At 39.9% G+C, this 22,896-nt stretch overlaps 2 protein-coding genes across 4 annotated transcripts; one reads left to right on the forward strand and one right to left on the reverse strand.

Moving 5' to 3' along the window:
• Positions 1–6,533: 6,533 nt before the first annotated feature.
• On the reverse strand, positions 6,534–8,559 carry PCS1 (Eukaryotic aspartyl protease family protein). Its single transcript, XM_089607252.1, has one exon. It carries the CDS (start codon positions 8,163–8,165, stop codon positions 6,888–6,890), a length of 1,278 nt encoding a protein of 425 aa, XP_089463378.1. The 5' UTR covers positions 8,166–8,559; the 3' UTR covers positions 6,534–6,887.
• A 2,674-nt stretch (positions 8,560–11,233) lies between these two features.
• LOC149404416 (F-box protein At3g56470-like) lies at positions 11,234–13,499 on the forward strand. 3 transcript variants are annotated; one of them, XM_089607223.1, is made up of 3 exons: positions 11,234–11,435; positions 11,633–12,419; positions 12,656–13,499. In XM_089607223.1, the coding sequence occupies exons 2-3, from the start codon at positions 11,683–11,685 to the stop codon at positions 13,128–13,130; spliced, it is 1,212 nt and encodes a 403-aa protein (XP_089463349.1). In that variant the 5' UTR covers positions 11,234–11,435; positions 11,633–11,682; the 3' UTR covers positions 13,131–13,499. The 3 variants fall into 3 exon arrangements, with proteins under 3 accessions (XP_089463349.1, XP_089463350.1, XP_089463348.1); XM_089607224.1 differs by having other exon boundaries at positions 11,234–11,422; XM_089607222.1 differs by lacking the exon at positions 11,234–11,435 and having other exon boundaries at positions 11,452–12,419.
• Positions 13,500–22,896: the final 9,397 nt, after the last annotated feature.

Below are 22,896 nucleotides of genomic sequence, written 5' to 3' on the forward strand. Positions count from 1 at the left end.
GTGAAAGCATACGCTTTATCCTCACTAAAGATATACCTCACTTTCTTGGTGCTAATGCCTCTAGAAACATAAGAGAGGATTATGACAAGTGGGTAATGGCCAATAACAAGGTTGTGGCCTACATTGGTTGACTAAATTATGACACAAGTAAATTGACTGAGCTGATGATTTATATAACTCAAAGTTTAGAAACGACAAGCTCGTGCCATTTTGTGTCAACTATACTTATTGATATGATGTATAAGCTCGATTGATGAGGCTAGACTCTGTCATTAAAGGGATTGATAAACAAACCTTTGACAAGAGTAAATTTTCGAGGAATAATTAGGTGTTGAACACTAATATTTTTCGAAATAGTGAGATACTCGGTTATTAAAATACAGTAAATCCTTAGTCCTGTGTATATTGAATATGAACACGACTAATAAGGACAAACTATAAATAACCAAGTGATGGAAATATGTCAATACATAGTTCTTATAAATACGTTCAATAGATCACACTATGAATAGTGGTGAGAGATTAAACATGCTATGGTGCAATTAGTTTTGGCGCCAAAAGGGATGTACACCTATAATAGATAGATTTATTATCTGAAATATATAAAGTCTGGTATATGATCTAAAAAATATGCGAAGTGTTAATGTATTCAATAGTAAATCATATACTAGGAACAATTTGACTTGGCCTTAGATGGTAAGTCCAAGATCACTTACAAAGAAGCATGTACTGGAAGAATATTAAATGAGACATATACATCGATCGACATAATTGACAAAGATATAAATTAACGTGAGAATCCACAAGTTGAGAATCTCAATCCTAGTCAGAAATCTGAGATGTCTGTTGTACAATGGCTGAGCATTAATGATCTAAGGAAACTGCTCTGGTCAAAGTGGGAGATTGTTAGGAATATTGTTGTAAAGTTAAACTTTTGTATCATTCGACTTGTAAATTCAAAATCGATAAACGAGCTTCGGTTGTTACGACTAAATTCTTGAGTGAATTATGGTCCAACAAGTTCATCGAATTAATTTAAGTATGTTAAGGTGATGAGAAATGTCGGAATGAATAAATGATTTATCGTGTTCGTCAGGAATAAGAAATTATTCTTCTAAGAGACATTTCGGAAATTAATTAAATAAATAAATTCTCGAGAATGAAAATTATTTCTGAGACACCTTGAATATATTTTAATTAATCTAAACCGAATGAGAAAATTCTCGGTTTAAATCATATAGATACTATCCATTCGATTATGAATTTAATTAAAGAATTATATGATAGGACCCATTTGCAATACGTTCTAAGGACCCAATTGTAAGAGAAATTAAAACCCGAGGTCAGTTTGAGGCACCGACTAAAGCTGAGGGACTTAAATGAGCAATTTCCAAATTTTTGCTCAATATAAAAGCCTGACCTTCTTCTCCTTCCTCGTTACTTTGCTTCATTCGACCAAAATAAAATCACTAACCAGAGAGAAGAAGGCTCCGTTTGGAACTCGGAAAATAAGAGAGAAAGGAAAAATTATAGAGAAAATGAAAATGTGAGAAAATAATAGAAAAAGTCAAAATTCTAATTGTGTTTGGAAGTCATGGAAAATATGAGAGAAAATTGACGGGAAATTAACGATGAGACCAGGGACAGAGCTAACTCAGGTTCAGGGTGGACTCTAGCCCCCCTTCAAATTTTTTTTATTTACATTTTTTACCCATTTTAAAAAAGTTTTACATTTTTCACATTAAAAAATTTACACTTATGACCCATTTATGAAAAAAAAATTTCATTTTTACCATGAATTTTTTTAATTAGCCCCCCTAAATTTTTTTATTTACATTTTTTACCCATTTTTAAAAAGTTTTACATTTTTACCCTAAAAAATTTACACTTTTGACTTTTTTTTTTTAAATCATTTTTACCATGAATTGTTTTAATTAGCCCCTCCTCAAATATTTTTTATTTACATTTTTTCCCATTTTTTAAAAAATTTACATTTTTTACCCTAAAAGTTTACACTTTTGACTCATTTTTTTTAAAAAAATTCATTTTTACCATGAATTTTTTTTTAATTAGCCCTTCTAAATATTTTTTTCAAATAAACCCCGCTATTGAGCTATTCTGGCTCGGTCCCTAGACGAAATACACAAATGTGATCCCCTCATAGACAAATTTGGAGAGATTCTCATTTTCCATTTGATTTTCGAAGGAAAATGAAATCCTCATTTTAGTTATACATTTTCCCTCGCATTTTCCATCATATTTTTTTTCCACCTTATTTTTCTCAATCCAAACAATCTAAATAAAATAGGAGGGATTTCCATTTTCTTTTCCCTCCTATTTTCCGGGTTCCAAACGGAGCCGAAAAGACGCGAGAAAGGAAAAGGAGAGAGAGAGAGAGAGAGAGAGAGAGAGAGAGAGAGAGAGAGAGAGTGGCGCCGTGATGTTCCACCGGAGAAGAGGAAGGAAGCTTGCCGGATTGAAACAAGATGAAGGAGTTGTCCTTATCTCTGATTTCCTTCTATTTCTTCTTCACTCTCTTTTATTTTGCTTCAACCGAAATAGGGTTTTCAAATTCCCTTTTCATTTCTTCGGTTTCAGAGCTTCGGAGTGCTTAGACAAGGAAGAAAGAATGGGTTTCGGTCCAATATCGCCGATTCACGTGGTCAGGTAGGAATTTCAAGATTTTTTTCCCCAATTTTGGATTCGAGATTAGGGTTCATCTTTTCAAATTGGGGATTTTTCTTATGATGTTTGATTCAGTGGCTTGCATGTGTTGTTAAGCGATTGAGCATGTTTGATCTTTGTTTGATGTTTATTTTTTGAGATTTTTTTTTATGATAAACCGATATGGACAGCCAGGTAAAACGGATGTGAACAGTCCAATATATTTTGAGATCATTTTTGTTAATATTTTCCTAGATTTTATACTAAATGGGCTTTCTAAAACATCCAAGAATATGTAAATCCGTTAGGAATTAAGTGAGATATGATTTGTTGACAGTGGTGTTTTGGAGCAGTGAAACTGGAACTCCGCACCTGTGAACCAATTTTACGGGGTATTTTTTAGTTAATTGTCGTGATTCAATCCCGTTGGAAAGCTACAGGGATTATCTTTGTTATGAAATAGGAATTGTTGCGTTTCGATTTGTGTAGCTAAAGTTATGATGCGCTATTTAGTTAGTGTCGGATCTGGGATTGTTGAGTTTGTGTTTCGGTTTTGGCTCTCGTTACGTGGCTGATTAATAATCTGAGATTAAAAGTGATTTGGTGTTAGTCTTTGTTCGATGATGACTCGATGTGTGAAGGGTTTTCCTTTCATGAAACTGTTTTGGCTGAGTTTTGAATTTGTCCCGTGCCTTGATTATTGTTGTGAATTTTTAATCTAAGAATTGATTTATTTAGAATGTGTATCAAAACTCGGATGGATTATAAGAATATCAAACCGAATCAGAGAATCATACGTTTATTGATATGGTATGCGTGTTTGTTGTAGTGTTTCCGTTGGTTTGAGAAACGTTTGTTTGAGTCTCATAATTTCTCGGCACTCGTCGTGTGACCGAACGATTGGAATCTCGGATTCAAGATCGTGTGAGTGAATATGGATTTGGTGGGTTGTTTATGTTTGTGTTGCAGAGAGTCTAGTGTCGATTCGAACTGGGACGAGACGTTCGAGTTTGACGGCCGAAGACTCATCTGGAATTGAAGACCGGAAACGAACCGCGACTAATCGTGAGTTACAATTCGCTTAGTAGCGTATAGTTTCTCCCGAGTGAAGTCGTAGGTCTAGAAGTCAGTTTATTTTCAGATCTTAACTATGGTTTATAATTTTTGGAAAATGTTTGGGAATTTAATTGCGTTTATTAATCTGGAAATCTTGGATTGTAAGGTTTCAGATTATTTATTTAAGACTCATTAAAAGTAAACTAATAAAATCTCGTTTCGTACCGCTTTCGGTACTAGTGGTTACAAGTCTTAAATAAGGATTAATTTCCAAAGGGCCGAAAATTAATAAATTAAATTCTCGAACCTCAAACCGACACGCAACAAATCCCAACAATGAACCCCAAACTCTTCAACATTCCCGAGTCAAATAACAAACAGAACCTCAAATAGAAATCCTAATCCTCTCCACGTAGTCCAGGATGTGTCAAGTAACCTCAGGAAGTGTACGAAGTAAAGTGACTCATCAAGACAAACAAGTATTATAGAGTGACTATTCCGAGTAAGTGTGGAGACATATGTCAACTATTTACCAAGGGAATAACCTTGTTTACATGCATTTTACGCGTTAGTAAACAAGACAAGGTGGAAGCCTTAAAATACACACATTAATACGATTAAGACTTCGGCTAGTCTCGAAAACTTAGATTCGGGTCTTGCCCGTGAGGTTCAACGCTAACTTGAACTAGCCTTGATGATATCTTCTTTTAGTTAGATCCCTCTGCTAACCATAGTGGATAGGTTAGATCAGGGGTGACATGAGAGCATAAGTAAACTCTTGGATTCAAACCAAGATTGGAAGTACCTGAAGTTACATCTCGACTCTTCCACCTAAAACACTTAACGAGCACGAAAGAGAAACTTTAATTATTTTGGGGTTTATGCCGAGATGTTTTCCTGTAGTAGTATAAGTGTGTACTATGCGTGCCGCAGAGTACCCGAACCTTTATTGAACGGTTGTCAATGGTACCCACAAGTCAATGACTTGTGTTTGGCAAGCCAAGATGGTCTGTATGGCGTTGAGTACTCAAAATGGGGAGAATCCAACAATATCAGGCAGCCGCCTCGAGCGAGCCCGACGATAACAGCCAGCCACCTCGACCGAACTCGATGATAACAGGCAGCCACCTAGAGCGAACCCATTCAGGATTGAGCACTCGCCTCGAGTGAACTCATTGTCGTGCCAAGGCGGCACACTTGCGCCGATGCCAGATGAAGATGATACCACTAGTGGATCCCAGAAAGTCTTAAAACACACAAGCTGCCGTAAGATCGCTGCTCTAGGTATGAGGCTGGCTTCTTTCCGTTTTGGAGATTGTAACAGGTGAGGATGTATGATCTTGCAGAGCGGAAAGTATGTAGATAGAGTGTGACGTCACGCATCAGCCATGCTCTAGCCCTAGAGTCTAGCTGCATCCAGAGCTCATTCAGCATACTTATGTGCTTGTTTGCACGTCACATGACATCTAGTTTATTTTCTTTTTTAGATAGACTCTCACTTACCGAAACATTCAACTTATAACTTTATGAGTACCCTTGGTAATGTAGATAAGGGGAAAAGCTCGTAAGCGGGAAGCGGAGTTGAACACCGAGATCGAGCACATATCGCCTTGACTTATGGGCTATGGGGTCTCACAAACCGAGCATTAGTTTTATTTGTTTAAGACGGAATGTATATGTATACGAGTCGCTACAAGACTCTAAGCTTTTATTAAAAGCAAAAAAATTTCTCGGATTTTCGCAAGCTACTTTAATATATATAAAAAACCTTATGCGTTACTTTGTTTGATATGTATTTATGTTATGAGCTATTTATGATTTGGAGTCGATCAGTCACATCTCGTGGGCGAGCTGGATCTCGCGGATCGTGACAATTGACCAATGAAAATAATAAAATAAACATGAATGATTACTAAATATAATAGGAAGTTTACTTTATTATGATTATTTATTAGTGAGTTGTTTTCTAGTCAGTATCAATAAGAACTATAATCCATAACATCCGTATTAAACTGAATTACATGTTGAACATCTAAGATTGGGGGGTGACATAAAACATAATCGGTGATTGGTTGTGGCCGAAGCTTGGCTTGGTTAGTGGGATTTTTCTTGAGTTGTCCTTCTGGGTTGAGACTTGACTTTGTGCTCGTCTTTCTCTTCATGTTGTTTCTCTGACGTGGGTATGATTTTTCCTCGACCGGAAATTGATCCCTAACATATTGCATCCAAGTAAATTCAAATTTTCTCAAATGAATACATCTTAGGCCTTGTAAGATATAACAAAAAAAATCCCCAATATTTGAAGCTTTAGTTTCACACTTTATGATAGAGTCGTTGTGTTGTTTGCGTGTCAAACACTCCATTTAGTACAAAATAATATATTATATATATATATAGTTGATTTGATCGATTTTGACATACGAGATCAAATGAATAAGAAATTGTTGAATGTTGTTAGGTACAATGAGTCATGTTGGCTTTGTTTGATTCAAAAGCATTGGCTTTAGTACTTGATTTGAGTTTTATGTGATATATATATATATATATATATATATATATATATATATATATATATAAAATTATTTCCATTTTCGACAAGAGGCTTTTAAGTTGTAAGCAAGAACCACCCAAAAATAAGGATATATGTGGTTACTTCAATTACGAAAATCATCACAAATAAGAAAACTATTTCCGATTTCTAAGGCATGGTTAACGTTTACTTTTTTTTTTTTTTTTTAGTTAAATACGTTTAATAAGTAAGACCCCGGAAATTAAAGTATCAAAGATGTATATATTGCATGGACACTACACAAACTGACTACACGAATGCATCCAAAACTGACTACACAAGAATGTACAAAACTAAAAACTAAAAACAAATACAAATACAACTTTTCCCAGCTCAACACCATACTCCAAGCAAGTGCAGCAGGTGAACCGTTCAGTTTCAACGGTCCCACTTGTAAATGTAATACTGTATGTGTGGCTATGAATTCATATAATGTTATCGTCTTCCAAAACAAAAACATGAAAATATAAAATAAGAGTTAAATAAGTGAGTTATCATTCAATACTCCCGTAATGTCAAACTCAAATGCGGCTGTTAGGTAATTAGTATCAATAATTGAATTAGTAGTCTATAGAGCAAACAAAAATGCAGGTGAAAATCAGGAATTATTGAAACCTAATCTGTGGACCATCAAATCACAACGGGTTTGGGCGATCCCGATCCGCGAGCGTTGGAGATCGAACTCCATCCACATGTCCTGTTGGTGGTGGTGGCCGATGAGGTAAGCCTCGACGCCGAGGAGGTCGGAGTTTCCGAAGGTGAAGCAGTGGACGGAGTTGGCCCCGATCAGCATTCCGGGGACCCGGTGGAGCAGGGCTCGGTCGGAGACGGTGATGCGGGCCCCGTCGAAGACGAGAGTGACAGGTGGCAAGGGAGGGGGCTCGGGGCGGGCCAAGGGGAGCAGGAAGCAGAGGTCCATGACCCCTTGGAAGACGAAATCCTGCGGGGCCGGGGCCAGGAGGTGCATCGTGCGGTTGAGAAACTCCGTCCTCAGGGCGTCGTAGGCGGGGCCCATGAGGAACGAGAACTGGGTGCCCGAGTCCACGATGGTCTGCCCGGCCCCGGTGTGGTCCGGCACCAGCGCCGACGCCGGCACGGCCACGCTTTTCCCGCCCACCTCGATCCCGGAGAGGCGGACCGTGTACGCCGCGCGGTCGAAGTACGGGAGCGGCTCCGAGCGCCGCACCATGGGCGTGTAGTTGAGCGGCGGCGCGAGGCCGCCGTCGCCGCCGCCGAGGAGGAGGACGCCGGAGGCGGAGGCGGCGGAGATGCAGTACGAGAACTTGGGGAAGCCCATTTGGGAGACGAGCGAGAGGGAGCCGAGGTTCATTCCGATGAGGCCCGCGGACTTGGCGTCCTCTTCGGCCGTGGCGCTGAACCCGGAGCTCATGCACCCGAACACCACGCGCTCACCGCCGCCGGCGAGGCTGAACACGTCGGACGCCAGGTTGCCCTCCGACGACGAGAAGTCCGCGTAGCTCAGCGTGGCGTGGCAGAGACCCACGGCGTCGCAGCCCGCCGGGATCGCGAAGTCGCGCGTTCGCTCCTTGCACACCGACGACGAGCACTGCACCGGAGCGTACGACCCCGACAGACCCGGGACGAAGGTCTCGGGGTAGTTTTCGGATTTGTTGCAGTGGAGCCACGACAGCTCGCTGCCTGTGTCCAGGACCATCGTAACGTTCTGTGGGGGCGACCCCACCGTTACAGACACCGTTAGGCTCACGTTGCGACGGAACCGGACCTTGCTCGCCGGCGTTATCTCTTGGACTTTCAGGGGCAAAATCAGGAATCCAGTACTGATCTTCGTTGACGAACATAAGCAGAGGAGACTCACCACCACAACAACAACAGCAACGGCAATGTTGTCTCTCATCGATTTCTTTCTTCCTTTGTTGTTGCCGGCACACTAAATGATGCTTGTACTACTATTGATTTATAAATATATATATATATAGTACCGAGTTTTATGTATAAAAAGACGCCAACACGAAAATGAGAAGTTTCAGATTCTGTTTTTAGTAGTGCGAACAAACCAACCAGTGAGATTTTTATGGACGGTAGATCTGAAATCGGTGAGATCTGGTTTTGTGTGTGTGTGTGTGTGTGTGTCATTTTTTTGTTTGTATTGGGACGTCCAATGTGAGTTGGATTGTAAGCAGATTTGGTACTGTTGGATGACATATGAGCTTAATCAGATACTTTGTATGCTAATTCAGAGGTCACATGTCAATTAAAATAAATACGAGTGAAATTAGCATGCTATGCATTCACACTTGATTTTTTTTTTTTCCCCGAAAAGAAGAGAGTAATATGTCATTAATCAAATGGCAACTTTATCACCTCCAATGGCGAGTTCAATACAAGATGGATACTCCAAAAACCAATAATTATTGCTGTAATTAAAAGCTTCCTTGGCCATTACGCGAGCAACCTTGTTTCCCTCACGAAAAACAAATGTGCAAGATCCACAGCCAACCTCCCTATAAGCAAACGACGAATATCGATGATGATATCCTGAATTCTCACCGGAGGCGTCGTGCTCGTTGCTGCCTTTACTGGCCAGTAATCACTATCCACCGTCGCTACCCTCAAGTCATGAGTCTTGGCAAAGACCAACCCTTCACGAAGCGCCATGCATTCCGCTGTGAGCGAGTCGTAGCAGCTCGTCACAGCTGCAAAAAGCTCCAATCAGCTCGCCACATGAGTCTCGAACAACCCCACCATAACCCGTTCCATCCCCGTTCACCGGAATCGATGCATCGACGTCAGATTCTCCGGTGAAGGCGGAACCCACTTCTTATCCTGTAAGCATTGTTCTGGTGGCAGTTTGGGGGGACTTTTCATCGCATTCTGGAATTTCGCCAACCAAACCCCCACTGAGTCTGGAATCATCTCTGGGGAAAGACTCTCGCCGCCGTGTACCAGCCCATTTCATGACTCCCACAACAAGAAACACACAATACCAAAGCACTCATTCTCTTCCTTAGAGAATCTCGATCACAGACCCTCCATCAACTCTCGAGTACCCATGCATGGCGGTGGGCGAGACCGATCATAGAAGATAGTCCTTCGCTATATCTCCTTCACTCTTGTACATGTAAAGAAGGCGTGCGCGGTGCCTTCTAGACAAGAACAAAAAGGGCAGGTTACAGAGGCATGTGCAGTAGTTTCTAGATAGTCCTTCGCCACATCTCCTTCACTCTTGTACCCTACGTACCTCAGGTGGAGTTGACATCCTCGAAATGGTTTTCCAAGGGCTTAGATCCGATTGTAAAGCGGGTCAAAGCTCATTCGCCAGACCGGAGATACGATAACCAGATTATGACCGTATACTGACCGAGGTCTCCCAGTGCCAAATAAAATCAATGGGGTGCGGCACGAGACTAAGCGAGATACTCAAAACTATCGAGATGTCCACTTCCCACATGACTTATCGTAGTTTGGTAGCATCCCAAGACTGATTCGGGAGATCGATTCACCTATCCACTGTGATATGCTTTTAATCTTTCGTGGGTATCGTGATTAGAGAAAATGATGTGTCTCTCGAGATCTAGCGATCAAAGAAGGTTTTTATCAAACTTTTGCTACCAACCGTACGACGACAACCTTTCTCCAATATCATTCTTCCCCACAGAAAAGATGGCCACATAAAAGGGCAAGAGGATCGGACATTTGCTTAGAAGAAATTTGACCTCTTGAAGTATTTGGCCTTAAAGACTCGAGCCGCAAGCAACGTCGAGGCTACACCGGATAGATGACTTTAGGAACTTTATCATTTTCCCAAAGCTTTCGAGTAGAGATCGAGAGCACGTTTCAGAGCAGCCACATCTCTATTGCAAGCAAAACCAACCAGATTCCCGGGCACTGCCGATTTCTGGATTAGGGAGGATATGTTGGAATAGATCTAGGATTAAGAAAATATTAACGCTTCTTCAAGCGGCAGAATTTAAAATTTCTTTAAACAAGTAAAAACGATTTTTACTAACCTAGACAAAGAGCAAACACATGTTATTAAAAACTATTGAAGAGCAATTACTCGTTTACTAACCTTTACGTAGCTTGATCGTTGAGAAGCCAATCTCGGCGCCCGAGAATGGAATGTTTGACCGTCAATCAAATTGCCACTCGTTGTCGCCTAATATATGTCCTATTCACTGTGATGTTTGATAATTTAAAAAAAAAAAAAAAAGTAATTAGTGTCATATGAATCGATTTTTTTTTACAATTAGGATCGTCAGAATAAAACTTCAGATAAAATTTCAAAGTTCTTGCTCTTCTCCTTGGATTTCTTTTCGTGGTGGTGGAAGTGCTCGCACCGCAGCTCACGACATTTATGATTTTCTGGCGGAAGTTGCTCAAAAGAGAAAGAAAACTAATGGAGAGAGATTGAGAGATTTAGTAAAATCCGATGACATTTGGTGATATCGGTGTTAATTTGCCAACATTTTATATATTTTCAATATTAATTTTGTTCAAATATAAAATGATTTATCATAAAACAACACTTCAAAACTGGTATTACTTGTTGCTATTTTCAATGTCAGGCGGCCTCATTATTACTGGGTTTTTTTTTCAACAATGAATATCTCAAATCAATCGCGTTGAAATTGGAACGGAGATCAGATAATTACTTGTAAACTTTAAATGTGTTTTTATTTTATTTTCTGAAATAACACTTGAAAACTTATCCATTTTTTTTTTTCTTATTTGGTCTGATCCCATTAGAATTTTCGACCAATTTTAAATCGGACCGGATTGTGCACGTAATGATTATAGATGTTTTCCTAACACGACATTTTAAAGTGCTTTGGAACTGGAAAGTTAATTAAAGAGAAAACATTTTCTAGAAAATGTTTTCTCTTTAATTAACTTAACATGAGAGACTGCTTAATTCGGGTTTAATCCCGATCTTACCATATATTCTTTTCGCTTATTTAGTAATAAATGAAAAACAAATCTCTCAGACCCAAAAATCATTTCTTCCCCTATCGTCTCTCTCTCTCTCTTCTCGACCTAAACCTCATTGCTTGCATTTGCTAAACCACCTTTAATCTCTCCACAAGAGAAGAGGGTCCATTAATCGTAGCTCTCCGGAGAACGTAGCTCCCTCGTCACTTGACGCCGTTTCGGGTGAGGCTCGCCGGTAATACCATTTTTTTTTCCTTCTGATTTTCTGTTTTCCTTGTTAAACAGTTAAGAACACTATCGAACTTCTATTTTGGGTATACGTAAAATCCCCGAAAATATGATTCTTTTAAACATCTCATCAGAGTGTTTTTCACTCAGAATACAAAGTTATGGATTTCTTGATTTTATTGTCCAAGGATTTTTATTTTTCAGCCGAGTGTTTGCACTCAAAATACAAAGTTAGTAGAACAGTGTGTGGAGAGATGACGATTTCAGAACAAGAAAGGAACCAAGCCCGTCGAGGAAAGAAAAGGAAAAGCAGCCCGGATTGGGCCGGGCTTCCGGGGCCCATCCTAGAGAGCGTCGTTGACCGGGTGTCTCTGGTGGACTGTATCTCGGTAAGCAAAGTCTGCAAAGCCTGGAGAGACGTGTTCTCTCGCGATCTCTCGTGGTGGAACGAGCTCGGATTCCCGGCGCTCATAATGCCGGGCCAGAAGAACCTAAGGAAGAGGAGCTGCCTGGGGATAGTCGAGAAGCGGGCATGGGAGATGGAACACCCCTCGGCCCAGGGGAAGTACTGCTGGGCCTCGGCCCGGGAATGGCTCGTCCTCGTGGACCACGTCGATGAGTTCTACATCGTCTGCACGCTTCTCAACCCGTTCACGGGGGTCGAGATCAGGCTCCCGAAGGCCTGGGACTTCTACCACAAGATCGTCCTCTCGGGGGATCCGACGGGGCAGGGCTTCGCGTGCTTGCTCCTCGACTGCCAGAGCCGCGACCTCGTGTTCTGGGTCACCGGAGCTCCGGAGTGGCGGGCCCTGAAAGTCGCCGGAGAAGGAGGCTCGCTCGTGGACGGCGTCTTTTGCCGCCGGCGTTTCTTCCTCCTGACCAGCGACGGCCGCGTTCTCTGGATCGATGCGGCAGCGCTGTCCCGTGATTCCGAGATTGAAACTCATTCGCTCGAAGCTCGTGTCCCTGAGAGCCACGGTGTCGTTCTCAGGTATTGTTTGACCTTGAATTATCTATTCAGTTTCGCAATAGGGGGGATTACTTAACCTCTCAAATTGTACATGGGTTGATCGATGCATATTAGTAATTTGTGGTCGGAACTAATCCCCGATATTTATTGACCGAAAAGGGTAAATTGGTTATATATTTATGTAATTAAGTTTAGTACAAATTAGCCATGAGAACGAGTCATTAGGTTTTCATCGCACAATATCGGGTCCTGATCAGGTACCTCGTGGAGTCTCTCGGGGAAATCTTGCTCGTGTGCAGGTACTTCAACGACGCTCCCAGGGTGGTGCTCGAGACCTGTGACTTCAAGGTCTACGCTCTCAAAACCAACTTAGAATCGTCATCGTGGAAGGCAGTCAAGAATTTGGGGGACAGAGTGTTGTTCCTCGAGAAGTGCTCGTCGAGGTCGTTCTCAGCGAGAAAGCTCGGGATCGGAAATGCATTTAAGGGCAACAGGATATACTTCTCGAACGACTCTGAGACGCTGTGGGGGAACGAGTGGCATCGTCGAACTTTGATAGGAATGGCGTCCCTTTCCGGTATCAACTCAGGAAGGAAACACTGGGGAGTTTTCAGGCTCGGGATCGACGGAGAGAGAAATGGATTTTGCTTCCGTGGAGACCTTGACAACACGGGTCCGGTCTGGTTCACCGCGCCTCTCTGGTGGTACTGTAACAATTTCTCTGGCTACTAACCAATAGTTCCACGGAGCTGAGTAGAGGAGTGTGTGAACAGGATAGTTTTGGTGTGTAGCTCTTTTGGTCCATGATTTTGGGGTACATGATAGTATGTGAACAGGATAGTTTTGGTGTGTAGCTCTTTTGGTCCATGGTTTTGGGGTACATGATAGTATGTGTACAGGATAGTTTTGGGGTGCGTAGCTCTTTTGGTCCATGGTTTTGGTGGCCAACTTGCTGTATGTCATACCGTTTTGCCAACTGCTGCGAGACAGTGACTACTATAGTACAAATACAAACTAAATGTTGATATAAGACCATCTCCACTCCATCTTACTTTTCATCTATATTTTATATATCTACATAAGTGAACATTATTTTTTATCTACACTCCATATTTATTTTACATCTTCTTTAAAGAATATTCTAAGTACATCATCTCCCATTATAATTTTTTATAATTGAGTTTTAACTCATTATTGTTTATATATATCATAAATTTTACCAACACCATTAATTTTGTTCGTATTAGTTCAAATACATAGATATTATTAATAATATATCCGAAAATAAAAAAAAATTATTCATTAATTGCACAAATATGACAATATATTAATTGAAAATAGAGTACATAAATTAAAATATTACTTTTCATAATAAAAAAAGGGAAAATAACACATATATACCTTGTGTTTTCGTGAAATATCGAGTTTAATTTTTGGTTTTAAATAGAGTACATAAATTAAAATAGAGTTGCACAAATATGACAATATATTAATTGAAAATAGAGTACATAAATTAAAATATTACTTTTCATAATAAAAAAAAGGGGAAAATAACACATATATACCTTGTGTTTTCGTGAAATATCGAGTTTAATTTTTGGTTTTAAAAAACGTCGAGTTCATACCTTCTGTTTAACTAAAATGACGAAATTATACCATCTGTTTAACTAAAATGACGCAATTATACCCTGAAATAGATAACAGTATCACAAATCTCCATTTCATCAATAAGAAACAGAGTGTAGAATTTCGTCATTTATATCATGTATTTTTATGAGCTCCATTAATAAAAATATGGAGATCAAAATCATGATACAAGACTCAAATACTATTTCTGATCCACGCTGACGTGCTTATATTATTCAGGAACAAGCACGTATCACATAAAATATATGAGGAACAACTACAACAATCTGGTACATCTAATTCCACGAATTAATGTGTTTGGGACAATATTTGATAATATTGGAGGCTATAGAAGTGATTTTCCGAGCTATTAGACTTTCATATAAGACTAAGTAGTTTGCTTTTATTTATTATGCCTTTAAGTTTTTATTTATGTCTTGATCTTTTTTTTTTTTTTTTTTTGTCTATGTAGTATTGTGACTTAAGTTTTTTAATTATGTAATTTTTAAATGTCTTGATGTTTTTTTAATTGTCTATGTAAAATATTGTGATTTCCATTGTAGTAATTTTATTTTCTTTTTTCAAGTATGAGTTGTTTTTTAATTAATAATTTTTAGAATACACTAATTTACAAATAAATACATAATACATATAAGTATTAAATTGTAGTTATAAATTAAATTTTGGGGTAATAATGCAATTTTTAAAAGTTTTGGATAAATATAGAGATGAAATAGTGCATCTATATTTGGAGATACACTATTGCATTCATCTCTATAAAGGAAGAATAGAGATATATTTGAAAATGTATTGAATCTCTATCTCTATCTCTATCTTCATAATGAAGATGCATCGTGGATGGTCTAAGAAACTTATCTATTCTAAACCGGAAATGCTCTGTGACACGGGTCACGACCACGAACGACCCACTCACATTTTGACACGTGGCAGCACAGTGCCACGTGTCAAAATGTGAGTGGGTCGTTCGGTGGTCGTGACCCGTGTCACATAGCAATGCTCATTCTAAACATCGAACTTGAGCTTGTGTTCTTTTTATTTATTTATTTATTATTGGTGATGTATTCAAAAGACAAACTTTATGGTGATCTTGAAATTATCGTAAAGATATATAAAAAGAAACAAAATAATATTAAAAAGTTACTAATAATGAAATAATGTATTAGAATTAAAAGTTATAAATTTAAATGACTACTAGGGTTAAACAAAAACCGACCAATAAAAAACCCTAGCCGAAAGCTTTTTCTCTCTACTCAAACCCTAGCCGTCAGAAACTTTTCCTCTTCGCCGCTCCCCTCCTGGGAAGACGCCGGCGCTCTGGTCGGCTCCGACTTGGGGGGGAGGCTGTCCTATCTTCTCATTACCTCGGAAATAGCTTTTACTGATCCCGCATCTATGGGTCTCCTTGTCCTCGCCGGACCCCGAGCCTCGCCGGACGCCCTTGTCCTCGCCGGTGTTTCCTGCAACAACCGTGCTCTTCTTTTTCCTCCGCCGGAGATGGGAGCCTCTGTTCTTTGGAGGGTCATTCGGTTTGATTCCCAGATCTGGAGCTTTCGGTCCCCGAAGTCAGCTCCTTTTTTGGGCCTTCCTTCCGGAGATGCCGTCCTGTCCGGCGCCGGCCCCGTCGTCCCGGTGTTTCAGAACCTCCTCGGCGAGGATGCCTCCGTTGCGGATCTTGAGGGGTGGGACTTCTTTGAGGGCTTTTTCTTTGGGCATGATGAAGACACTTTTAGTTTAGATTCAAGTTTTTCTTTGTATCTTTTGGGGTCCTTGCTCCGACTTTTTTATTTTTCTGCTCGGTTTCTTTTGGTACTATTTGGACTCGGATTAGCCGTAGTCTCTTATCCCGTAGTGGATTTCCTGTTAGGTTTTGATCTATGCAGGTTGAAGAGCCATCTTATTCGTGGCCATCGGACCGAGGTTGGTTGGATTTCTCCATCGCCAATCTTTGGGTTTTTGAACGAGCCTCTCGTGTGCTCTATCTGTGCTTGTAATTCTTCCCGTTGTCGGAAGTTTGCACATAACGTACTTTTACCGGAACTTAGTGTTAGATTCACTTGACTTAGGTCTTGGTGACTCATGTACTGAGATGTCTTTCTCCTGTATTGATGAGTTTGTTACCCAATTTTAATGGAAAATCCGTTCTATTAAAAAAAAAATGACTACTAAGATTCAGCCTTAATGGTTTCATATTTAAGAACGAAAGCTATAGAAATTAAAAAATAATGAAACATTGCATATGTGAGCGTATGGTAAAAGGGATGTTATTCTCCAACACCCTGGAAATGACCCCCCGTAACAATAGCTAATTCAAAAGAGGACCCCGTAATAATAATTAATTCAAAAAAGGGCCCGTGACAATAGTTACTTCAAAGGAGAGAAATGACAGTATATATGAGTAAATTTTGCAAATTTTTTGTGACAATATTCACACAAGAGTATTTTGTGACAACATTTGGTAAAACAAACATTTAGTTTTGTGATAACATTGTCACAGATTGATCATAAATTGTCCTTTTTATGTTTATAAGAAAATATAAATTTACCATAATTTAGTCATAGATATATCCATCTCCTTCTAAATCCATTACACATATAATAACGAGCTAAGCAATTCCAACTTTCTTCCATAGGCTGACACGCGGATTTTGTAGATAAATAAATGAAGGTTAATTACTATAAGGTTATTAAAAAGAAATTACACAAAAGATATACATGCATAATGTACATGTATTTGTTGTAACTAATTTTTACAATTCTTTTTTAAATCAGACAACTTTAACCTATATTCTGTTTCATTTGCTAATCTTAATTATATTATCTCTTATATATTAATGGTAAAAGATAAAGTATTGTTCTCTGTTACTTTTAATATGTCCCAAGTCTCAACCCAATTAATAAAAATAAAAAATAAAAACAAATTTGTATTTTTTTCCTGTTGTTTACATCGATCTCTATTTCCTCTCTTTTCTCCTTTTTTTTTATTTAAAACAAATTAATTTATCTCATCGTTAATGAAAAAAATAATTCTTACATTTATTAATATTGTTAAAATCATTTTTACTAAGACCAATTACCACAACTATCATTAGGGAAACAAGAATCATATATATTTAAAAAAAATGCATATAAATTTATTCAGGTGATGCTTAATTTTATATAAAAAAAGGGTAAATAAAAATATTTTAAAACTTAAACAATATACTCATTTTTAGTCAATTATAAATTATTAAAATCATATTTGTTTTCAAAATATTTGCTTAAATTCTATGTTTTATATTTGGTAACTTTATTACATACTAACTTTTAATCATCCGTGCGTAGCAAGCACTTGATACTAGTGAGCTTAGAAGCCACAAGAGAGGAACACACAGTAAGAAAATACCACATTTAAGAAATACCACAAGAGATAGTGTCTTTCTTGTGAGAGCGTTTATTTAATATTCTTTTATTTTCCGTATGTTTCTTGCTTTTGTTGGACTCCCTTTCAGTTGGCGTGGTGTTTCATGTGCCTAATTTTTCCCGTTGTTCTACAACCCGTGTCTTGGGTGTGTTTCTATTGGTACTTTTTTTTTTCTTGATTGATTTGCTTGATATGCATCGTCTTTATTTTCTCATTTCTGTGTGTTGGATCCTTTAATTATACGTGCCTTTGTTGTAGACTTCGCTTGTTTCAAGATCAAATTTTGCTCTTGGGAGTTGCCTTGCTTGATTCCCTTTTTTGTTGGGGATGTTCTTTGGCCTGGGCCGAGTTTGTTAACTGTCCCCTCGCGTACTGTTGGGCTTGAGCCTCTCCTGCGGTGGGGATGTTGTTATAGGGTAAAAACCCAGCCATCAGAAAAGGACAAACGACGACAAAATATGAGGAAAAAAATCATTCCTGACCACCGCAGAGCCAGTCTCCGACCAAGGTTAGGCGAGACCTCAGAGAGGTCCTCAAATTTGAGGCAAGACCCGGCCTCAATCGGCAGGTCTTGAGCCACAGGCGAGACCCAACCCAAAAGGGCATGTCTCGCAGGCTACAAGCAAGACCCAACTCTAGAAGGCAGGTCTCGCAGATCCTGCTGAGACCTAGCTCAGAGAAACAGGTCTTGTAGATCCCGCCAAAAGCTCCGGGGCCAAGTCTTTCCACACACGGCGAGGCCAGGACCACCCTTGCGGTCCCTCAGCGAGGTCTCGCCGCTTGACGGTGATGCTAGCCTCCAACAGGCATCACCTATCAACAAATCTCGCCATCCAATAGTGAGACCCGCCTCCTATAGGCGACACCATCCCAAGGTCTCGCTAATCAAGGATAAGATCGGGAAAACCCGTACTCGAGACCTCCCACACAGGTCTCGCCCATGGCCATGGAAATCGTGCCAGCCACAAGCTTGGGTCCTTACTTGGACTCACCCATACTTACTCACCAAATTCTCTCAATGCTTCCGAGCTAGAGGATGTTTTCCATTGTCTATTAACATTAAAATCACACTAATGTTGAGCGTTGGAGAGCGCGACAAAGGAAAACGTTTTGCGTCCCTCTAAGTTCATTGTTTATTTCCTTCTCAAGATTTGAACTGAAGAACTCCCTCCTATCAAAGGTCGGTGAATGCAGGTGTTTTATGACACCAGCCTACATACGACCTCAGGGGTCTGTCCCTATGTCGAACGGCAAAAGGCTCTCAAGTGTTAACCCAAAACCGAGCGTTAACATGTGTGTCCTTCGGCTTGGATCAGATTTGTTGACCATCCATCGCGTTTGTTTGGGCATGAGCCTCTCTCGTGATGTGGGTGCGTCCTTCGGCGTTTGAGCCTGAGCCTCTTTCACGGTGGCGGTCGGAAGAAGGGTCGGGGACCACATCAGGGACTACGTCAGGTCCACCGCCAATCCCACGGTCGTCCTCAACTTCGGTGGGACTGTGCTCAACGTCAGGTCATCATCGATCGTGGCAGCGTTCAGCTCTCGGGGACCCAAATCTTGTGACACCAAAGATCCTAAATCTGGACGTGATCGATCTCGGTGTCAACATCCTCGCAGCATGGTCAGAGGCCATCGACCCCACCGGACTCGAGAAGGACACCAGGAAAACTCAGTTCAACATCATGTGAGGTAACAACAACGTTTCTTAACGGCTATATATTATTACATGTGAATCAAATGACTATGTTGTTTTCCACTGGATTTGATACAAAGTTAGTTGGGTTGCTCAAGTATAACAGCAATGTCATGGGTCTTCCTAACTTCAGATGCCCTCCTCATGTTTTGTATTTTTTAGCAAGTTTGGTGTTTTCCGTTTTTTTAGGGAAAAAATATAGTGTAGCAATTTTCCCGTGATTTTTTTCCTCTTATTAGAACTCGGAAAAAAGAATGAATCGAAAAAAAAGAGTTGTCTTAATAAAATGGTTGATCTCAATGATGATGGCAGGGACGTTGATGTCTTGTCCGCATATAAGCAGGCTGGCGGCGCTGCTGAAGTTGGCCCTCATGACCACCACCTATGTCATCGACAACACCGAGTCCCCTCTCCGGGATGCGGAGGGTGGACCACGTGGATCCTAACAGAGCCCTCTCCTCGGGTCTCGGTCTACGACATCTCCACCAACGAGTATGTCCGCTTCCTCTGCACCCTCGAATCCTAAACCTGCGGTGCGGGTAATTAAGTGAGATTTAGACTACGCTTTCTCAAACTAGCCATCTTTAGAATCCTAAACCTGACCAATCAATCCATGATCCAATGATGTCGCGCCCTTTCACTTTAAATTACGTTTGTTAATCATCATTGATTTCTTTTATTTGTTTTTGCATTTTAATTCATTTTCAATCTAAAAATATTAAAAACTCCCACTTTTACATTTTCATATCTCAATTAGAGTTTCTAGTTAATTTAAATTAAAAATCATACAAATTCCTCGTGTAATTCGATATTCATGTTTAAGCATCCTTTATTACTTGACGACACACGCGCTTGCTTCCACTAGTACAATTGATAGCATCAGGTGCGACAAAAGTCGCACCTGAAAGCACCAATGTCGCACCTGAAAATATCATCAGGTGCGACTTTAGATGCGACAAAGTCGCATCTGAAAGTCCGCACCTAATGATTTTAGGTGCGACTTGTCGCACCTGAAAGTCATCACTATCAGGTGCGACATTTTAGGTGCGACTTCTCGCACCAAACGTCGCACCTAAATATCCTCCAAAATAAGATATTAAAGCGGGAATTATAGTATCAGATGCGACTAGTCGCATCTGATAACTTCGCGGGAAAAGTATCAGATGCGACTAGTCGCATCTGATAGTAATTCCCCGCTTAATATTTTGGCGGGTTACAGTACAATCAGATGCGTCTAGTCGCATCTGATACTTTTCCCGCGAAGGTATCAGATGCGACAAGTCGCATCTGATTGTCTGTAGTTTTTTTTTAAATGCTGATTCTAATAGAATCAGCCTATTAATTATTTAAAAATTATAATTTAAAAAATTATTTAAAAATTAATTAAATAATTTTTTTGTTAAATTAAATAAATAATTTGAATAATATTAATTAGAATAATTATATAAATAATTTAATAGAAATTCTAATATTAAATTCATAAAATTTGATAATTTACGTTCAATAAATTAAAAAAATTACAATCTATTCTTTTTGTTTCCCTTTTTCACTCGAAGTCTTTCAATTCTGGAATGCACGGCCTCCTCTTCCGCCAGATCTTCCTTGTGCGCCTTGGCGGCCTGGTGCGCTGGCGCTCGAACGATGTCGCTGAAATTCTACCGAGCCTGGCGTCTGATCAGCATTTGGCATTGAAGCGGATGGCGGCGTCTGAACATTCGGCATTGAAGCGGATGGCGGCGTCTGAACATTCGGCATTGAAGCGGATGTCGGCGTCTGAACATTCGGCATTGAAGCTGATGGCGGCGTCGTCCCAGGGTGCAGCAATGTCACCGGTTTTGTACTGCAATGTCACCCGATTATTCTCCGTGATCCAATCTTTACTTGGATTGGACATTTCGCTGAATGAGAGCGAAAAATGAAAGTTGTGAAGAATTATTTATAAAGGACGACGGAGAACAAAATGAAAGAGAGATTATGAATTGTATGTTATTTTGAAGTCGGATTGAATAAGTTGAGAGTTTTTAGACTAATTGATTCGAAATTCTACCGAAATTTCGGCAGAGTTTCCCCTATTATACAGACAAACCAAAAACCTGCAAAATTATTTAAAAACATATACAAACCATCCAGAACTATCCTACAAATTAGCTCGGCCCTAAACCGAACCTCCGTGGTTCGGTCACAACATTTTCTAAATGAAAAAGCCAAATAAACAAAATGTCACAAACTATCAAAACATTTCACAAACTATTTTTCTTATTTAAACTAACAATTTCATTTCATGTTAAATCAACTAAAACTAATCTCAAATTCATTAATTTAATTTGAACCTAAACTTCATTTTATACTAAACATATCACAAAACATCAAAACATGTCACAAAACACAAATAAAACTTCGTTTAACCTAAACTAATGAAATTATTAAACATGTGATGACATTATCAATTACAATTACTAATCAATTTCAAAGTAGCATGTTACAGTTACAATTACAATTTTAATTTCATTAAATAATTTTAAACTAAACAACCTATTCATGTAATTATTCGACTAATTAAAATTCCTAATTGATAAATTACAATAAATCAAAACTAATTAAAACAAAACAAATTTAAACTAAACACTAACCTAAACACATTACTAAACATTGTAATTAATTACAATTTCTTTACAATTACAATTAACATACTAATCAAAATTAAATTAAAGAACCTAAACATATTACTAACTATGTAATTACAATTTACAATGATTAACTACAATTATATTAACTAACATTTACATTTACATACTAACACTTAACATTCTAAATAATTAGTTACTAACATATCTATTTAATTAACTAACATTTACATACTAATTAACTAACTAACATTTTATATCAACTAACCTAATTAACTAAACTAACTAAACTAGCCATCTTATATAACAAACAATTTTTTTTTTTTTAAAAAGCTAGACTTACTTGGACAGCTCGGGACAACAGGGCTGAGCGCGCGGCGGTGAAACGGCGGAGGAGGGATCGAGGCAGCGACGGTTCGGTGCAGCGGGGAGAGAGACTCGTCGAGGACAGGGGACGAGGCAGGGACTCGTCGAGGACAGGGGACGACAGCAGGGCTGAGGATGACAGCAGACTCGTCGAGGACAGCTCGGGACAACAGCAGCCTTGCTCTCGGTTCTCGGTTCAGTCAGAGAGAGAGAGAGAGAGAGAGAGAGAGAGAGAGAGAGAGAGAGAGAGGCGGTGAGAGAGAGCTTACCGGGATTGCAGCGACGCCGAGGCTGAGTACGCGTCGAGGCAGCATGGCTGTCGAGGCAGAGACGCCGAGGTGTCGAGGCTGAGCGCGCGGCGGTCGGAAGCTCGGTGAGAGTGAGGCAAAGAGAGAGCCTGACGGAGAGAGTGAGAGTGAGAGTGAGGCAGAGAGAGAGCCGAAGAGTGAGAGTGAGCCGGAGAAATACCGGACCTGACGGAGAGAGTGAGAGTGAGGCAGAGAGCGAGCCGGAGAGTGAGAGTGAGCCGGAGAAATACCGGTGCTGAGGGGCTCGAGGCCAAGAGTGAGGCAGAGAGAGAGATGGGGAGTGAGAGTGAGAGTGGTCGGAGGGGCTCGAGGCCAAGAGAGAGAGAGAGAGAGAGAGAGAGAGAGAGAGAGAGAGAAATACCGGTGCTGAGCCGGAGCTGTGGTCGGAGGGGCTCGTGGCTCAGTGAGGCAGAGAAAGAGAGCTTTTTTTAAAAAAAAAAACTGTCGGCGAAGTGGGGAA

This window comes from Urtica dioica, chromosome 2 (genome assembly GCF_054948205.1).
Source record: "Urtica dioica subsp. dioica isolate 48M chromosome 2, U.dioica_male_clone48M_v1_H2, whole genome shotgun sequence".
Taxonomy (NCBI): domain Eukaryota; kingdom Viridiplantae; phylum Streptophyta; class Magnoliopsida; order Rosales; family Urticaceae; genus Urtica; species Urtica dioica.